General features: G+C 39.2%; 1 protein-coding gene across 5 annotated transcripts in view; it reads right to left on the bottom strand.

Moving 5' to 3' along the window:
- Positions 1-4,470: 4,470 nt before the first annotated feature.
- The window catches only part of AJAP1 (adherens junctions associated protein 1), a 104,902-nt gene continuing 103,372 nt past the window's right edge, over positions 4,471-6,000 (bottom strand). For all 5 annotated transcript variants that reach the window (XM_084651628.1, XM_084651626.1, XM_084651627.1 and 2 more), the window contains one exon: positions 4,471-5,220. Coding sequence is in view for 1 of the 5 variants with exons in the window: in XM_084651629.1 (XP_084507755.1) it covers positions 5,199-5,220 (22 nt within the window). In the remaining 4 variants the exon portion in view is untranslated. The remainder of the gene's footprint in view (positions 5,221-6,000) is intronic.

Below are 6,000 nucleotides of genomic sequence, written 5' to 3'. Positions count from 1 at the left end.
TTTTGATAGTTTTTGAGGGCTGCACTGTTTACACTGGTAAAATACAAAAGCCCCCATACACTGAATCAACAGATTGCACCAAAGTAATCACCCCAAAATCACATTAATCGTGCAAATTTTGATTTAACTGCTTGTTTTAAAAAAGTGTTGCTTATTAGGTATATCGCTAATTGTGGTTAGTGCCTCTACAGTCCGTTGAGTGCACTAGGGGGTGCTAAGGACGGCGTACCCCTCATTGTGTAGAAGTTGTGATATGCTGACAGACTGGGGTGGGACTCTGAGGAGTGCATGCTGTGGGGGGGTCTCAGTCTCATCTCACTTAAAGGTGCTTTACTGGTGTAACTCCACTGACACCAATGGAGTCACTCCTGATTTACACCAGCGTGAGCTAGAGGAGAATAAGGCCCGTATATATATATATATATATATATATATATATATAGAAATAATAATGCTGATTAGTAGAATTATCAATCAAAACAGGGTAGTCCTTTATGCTTATTAATTCAGCTTTCTGCACTACTAAAGCAATCTAGTGTATGTTCTCCTCCGTGAATATAGTGAATATAGTGCTTGCATCATAATGTCTGGGATGTCGCACTGGATGAGCATAGCACCTCAGTGAATTTGAATTTAGGAGGTAGAAGTCAAGCTGTTACCTGGCCATGGGTTAATACTCCACTGGTGACTGGAGAAGGGCCTGACAGTACCTGCCCCTGATGGCAGTCATGTTTTAGAGAGGTGGAGGCAGAGCACTGAATACACATACATTATATTTCCAAGGGAAGTTGCTGAAGGCGCTTCAGCCCTTTCATGTGAAATTCTCCCCCTGTATAGAGAACAGGAAACAAGAACTGTGTACCACTTAAATCCTGCTTAATAGGCTATACATGGGACTTCAGTCGTGGTCGGGGATGAAGTTCTTTTAAAAGTAGCCCTGGGAGATCCTGGAATTACAGATCAGCAAACTTCACCCTGCTACAATAGAAGAGTCTAACTAATCACAAAAGCAGAGTATTTGGGGAAGTATGTGTAATCTAACATGTCTGCCTAGCCTTGGAGTTGTTTGAAATAGCAGATAATGTCACACAGGAGCACAATTTTACTTGTGTTTTCTGAAAGATTTTGCTAAAGTCAACTGTAAAATATTATTAAGGGGAAAATTTCTGATCCCCTAACTCATACTGAACAGTGCCTCACTGTGAGCAGTCTCATTGAAGTCAAGTGGTATTTACTCAACTTAAGAGGATCAGAATCTGGCCCTGAGGCAATAAATGACTATAGTATCAGGAGAAAAGTTTTGTCATGGAACAAAAACTGACTAGGTGCACTATGAAACCTACTGCTAATGTACAGCTGCCGCACACAGTGGATAGAAGTTAGTACTAGTTTACTTTGGGGGTTAATATTCATAGGGAAAATGGATGCCGAGTTGATGAAGTTTGCTGAATAGCTGTTTTATAAAACCTGTGAAGGACAGTGATAAACTTAAGCTGGGATGTAGACAATTAAATGTTGAGCAGCACAATGGCAGATAAAATTTAACATGGAAAAATATAATAGTGCACACTGACAAAATTCTATTATACGTCTCATCTATATTGCCAGAGTGGCTCTAGAGTGGCTGGGTCTTCTGAGAAAAAGAATTTAGGGCACGAATCAAAGTCCATCAGAGTCACTGGGAGTCTTTCCAATGTCTTCAAAGGGCTTTGAGTCAGGCCCACAGATGTTATGGTGGAGCAGGGCAAGGAAGATTTCCTCCCAGAGCTCAGCAGTAGATTAGAAAAACACAGGTGCTTTAAAAATGGATAGAAAGTAATCTAGAAAGACAAGCGATTGCCTGAGTTATAATGTTTCACAGGTGCAATGTGCACCGTTGCCTAGGTATAACGAGGAGTGTTTTCACTCTCTTCTAAAATAATTAAATGTTGAATGTCACAGAAAAATTGAGTCTAGTACCTAATGTATAAATACAGATGTAGCTCTGGATAATCCCACCATTGAGAGAGCAGTTTAGAAAGGGGATTTAGGGGCTTTGGGTTAAAAAATCTGCTCTCAGTTACCTTGATGTAAACTAACTCCATTGACATTTATTTCATTGGTTACTCCAGGTTTACATCAGAATCACTAGAGCAGAGTTTGGTATTTTAGACATGTCAGGTCATATGAATGATTTGTGCTGTATGCTTCAGCTAAAATGAGTCAGATGCCACTATCTAAAAAAAATAGCTACAAGTCTTGGGAGTTTGATAAGTCATTTGTAAAATGGAAGATGCCCTCTTTCATGCATGGGAGGGAGGCAGACTTTAGAGATAGGAGGAGCCTTTGAAAACTGTTTGCTAAAGTCTATCTTGAAGAGTCACCTACTTATTTGTCCAAGTGTGCACACAGCAGGACACCTTTCAATCTGCAGAAGCAGTCCCTGGACAGATATCAGCGGCTATTAGTGGGGTGGAGCTGTTCCCATACCTCGTATTTAAAGATGACAGCCAAACTGAACTTTGAGTTTGATCTCGCTATCCAGCACAGCTCCGCCTGCTACCCTACTGCCTATTATCAGAACCTCCATCCCACTGCAAAGGTTCAAACAGCAAATTTTAGTGCATAGGTCAACAAGTTCAAAACAGTTTATTACCCTTAGCAAAAAAGACTACCTCGAGAATGGACATGTGATATGTTATTAAAAAGTAAGAAACTGGAGCTGCTTAAACAAAAGCATAATTTATCACAAGAAATTTGCCTTCACCTTTTCTGCTGGCGGAATCTCTGTGAGCAGACTGACACATTCATTCAGTTTTATTCATTATACAAAATAATTTGAGGTCTTTTTTACTGGCTGTGTACCGGTAGTTCTTTATCAGCATTTGCTATTCATGCTACAGACGTAATCTAAGCCTAGGGAAGTCAATAGAAGGACACCACTGACTTCAGTTGGCTTTGGATCAGGTCCAACGTTGGTTAGTTGTTATTGGCCAAAGGAGTCACACAGAATTGTTTTTCTTCTCTGATAGGATGAGATTACAGGCTTTTCTGGCATGAATAATCACACACAGAAATCTGATATTCAGTCTTCAAGAGCACTCACCTCTGACTTAGAAATTCACTTTATGGCAATAAAACACCATCAATAGCAAGTTCACAAAAAGCAAACACTGAAGAGGCATACCCAGAGCCACAGTCATAGTGAATGCATTTAAAAATCAGAATGAATATTTGCACACCTGTTTTTGGAAGTACTCTGCAGCTCCACGAGGGAACAAGGATTGTAAAACGCTACTTCACCCATCATCAATGCAGTGGCTTTGTGTAATATGGTGATTCATAATTTGCCATGGTAAGATGATATTGATATGAGCGAAACACAAGTGTCAACAGTGGAACCTTCTCCTACATTTTCCCACAAACTGAGTAATGATTAAAACTTGTCCCTGGCAGCCCCTAGATATAACACCATAAACATACAAATAGGGGTCAGGGCACTATAAAACAGAGGAAACTTAAGAGTTGTTTTCAGGGTTTCCTTCTATGCTCCTTCTTGATACATTAATCCAAAAGGTAAAAAAAGTTCTCCACTCCATTTCCCTGGGCAACCACTATAACACCTATACCTGGTTTAAAGTGACCGTAACCCTTGCTGCTGGTTTCAGCTGTTCGTTTCTGTGAACTTTCTTCAGTATTTATTGTCTAATGAATGGATACAGGCGCCGATGCAGCCTTCAGACTCTACTTTCAGATTTTCAGCAGTCCAGTCCAGTGTATCTTAGCCTCAGATGTCTTACCATAAACTAGAAAGTGCAATGGAGAGTTGATCACTTTGGTGTCTTTACAGATGCAATGTCTAGTGACTGGGGTTGAGGAATGGAAGGGGGAAATTTGTCTCTGTTGATTTTACCACACAGAAAATAGCATGAGATAATTGTTGACGATCTTGGCCAGGGCACAATGGTTTACATGGAGCAGAAGCCAGGCCATTTAAATAGTATCAACTGGGGCCATTTGGAATGAAGTCTGGTTTTAAATTTACTCTCCAAACACAGAATGTTCTTCCAGCTCATTGCTGTTTCATAGCAGTGCCATTACTTGAATTCTGGGCTAAGATCTGAGGGCTTTGCTCAAGGGATCTCCTACTGATTCCTTGCCTGTGTGGTTTAAATTTGGGGATTTTTTTTTTTAATTTCACAATAACTGGAATGGTCTTTGTCAATTTGGCCCAGAGGCATCCATACTTTAACTGTATTCAAAACACATCTCAATTCTGCTTTTGTTTCAAAACAGCCCCAAATACTATTTATTAACCATTCTCTTTCTTTTCAGAACTATCAGAACCAACTGATCATATAAATGAACATTGCCATACGTTTCTGCTTTAGGTTTAACATAATCCCTTCTGGGTCTTGCCAACACCCTGGCAACTCTACAATGGATAAGAGAACTGTCACTTTAACAGAGTTTCAGAGCCTTCTCAGGGAATCCTCTGTAATCAATGGTTTATTAGGCCTGGCAAACGATTTGTTCACTAGTGGAAATTTATTTCAAATAGAGGGTGTGGGTGTGGGTGTAGGTGTGTGTGGGTGTGTGTGAGTGTGTGTTTTAAAGGCAAGCTGCCAAAGTAGAAAACATCAGTTTATTTAGTTCACACGAAGAATGTTAAAGAAATCAGATTTGTAACCCATGACACAATTTTTAAAAAATGAATATTTACGACTTTCAAAAATTGCTACAGTACCAAAAGTGTGTGTATGTGTGTGTGTGTGTGTGTTTGTATATATATATATATTTATATCTATATGTATATATGTATATTAACCAGAAATACTGACTCTATCAGAAGAGATTCCCCACCCCGGTTTTCTCTAATATTTCTATGTGTAATTCACTTAGCTTCAGCTTCTTGTGAAGTCTTTCAGATCAGTACATGGCACATAATGGTATTATTGGCACAGGTTCAGAATCACAGTCCATATCCCAAACTCCAGATGTTCAGTCCTTTTCCTTTATTTCGTCTTAACTTCCCCTTTCTTCATAGGCTTCTTTGCTTGCATGTTTTTTTCTCTTCTCCCATAAATGCGCGCTTTGAAAATGCAGTTTCCTACAGGTGTGTTCATTTTTATAAAAATATATTTGGCACATAGAGTGCTGCTGTTTGAGTCTCCTACTGGTAAACAGAAATGGTAGGTATTGGTAACCCTTTTTTTTTTTTACAGGTTCACCAATGGAATCCTGTTAAGGATGAAAAGAAAAATAAAGATTAAATTATAATGGGTAAATTTAGCCAGAATATATTGGTTTTTTTTTTTTTTTGGTAATGTCTCAGTCACGCATGTTTTCATGAATACTTGGCTAGTTCTTTTCCCTACATTAAAACCATAATTATTAATATTTATCCTCTTAAAATGCTGGATGCTTCCATCTTGCATGAAACTTAGTACCACAATAAGATTTATGGATGTAAATGAAAATGGTAATTGGTAAGTGTCCCAATGGTAATAGTTCATAGTCAAAGAATGATGTTAGGGATAGATTCTATCGCCCAGCCTGGGACATTTAGTCTTACTGCAAAATGAATCATTAAACATCACACAGAAATGACATGCTGAGCTCCTGCGTCCATTAAAACTGTTGCATCCCAAATGTATGCCACTTCATTTGTTTGCCTGTGGTACCTTTTCTCTGCATACACTGCAGAGTATTAACTCACTTTCCAGTTTCCTTCATACTAGACTCCTCCTGTGAAGGACAAAGTAACCTGGCTGCTAGACTCATTACTGTATGAGTAAACTGAGTCCATTAATATCTTACCAGTTGGCTGGAAAGCTACAAAAGCCACAGTTATGAGGAAGGGTTGCAGGATACCATGAGGAAGAGCACTAGGTGCTCCTCATTTAGTTGAGCTTGCTGAGCAGAAAAATCCATATTGTAAATACACAACCACACAGTCAGCTTGATGTAAATGGATAGGCGAAGCCTGCTGGCCAGTCGCTAGCAAATTCTGCTGCTTTC

Source organism: Lepidochelys olivacea (genome assembly GCF_965140295.1).
Source record: "Lepidochelys olivacea isolate rLepOli2 genome assembly, chromosome: 18".
In the NCBI taxonomy this organism is placed as follows: Eukaryota; Metazoa; Chordata; order Testudines; family Cheloniidae; genus Lepidochelys; species Lepidochelys olivacea.
The sequence above is the reverse complement of the archived record's forward strand: the minus strand, read 5'-3'. Positions and strand labels throughout refer to the sequence as shown.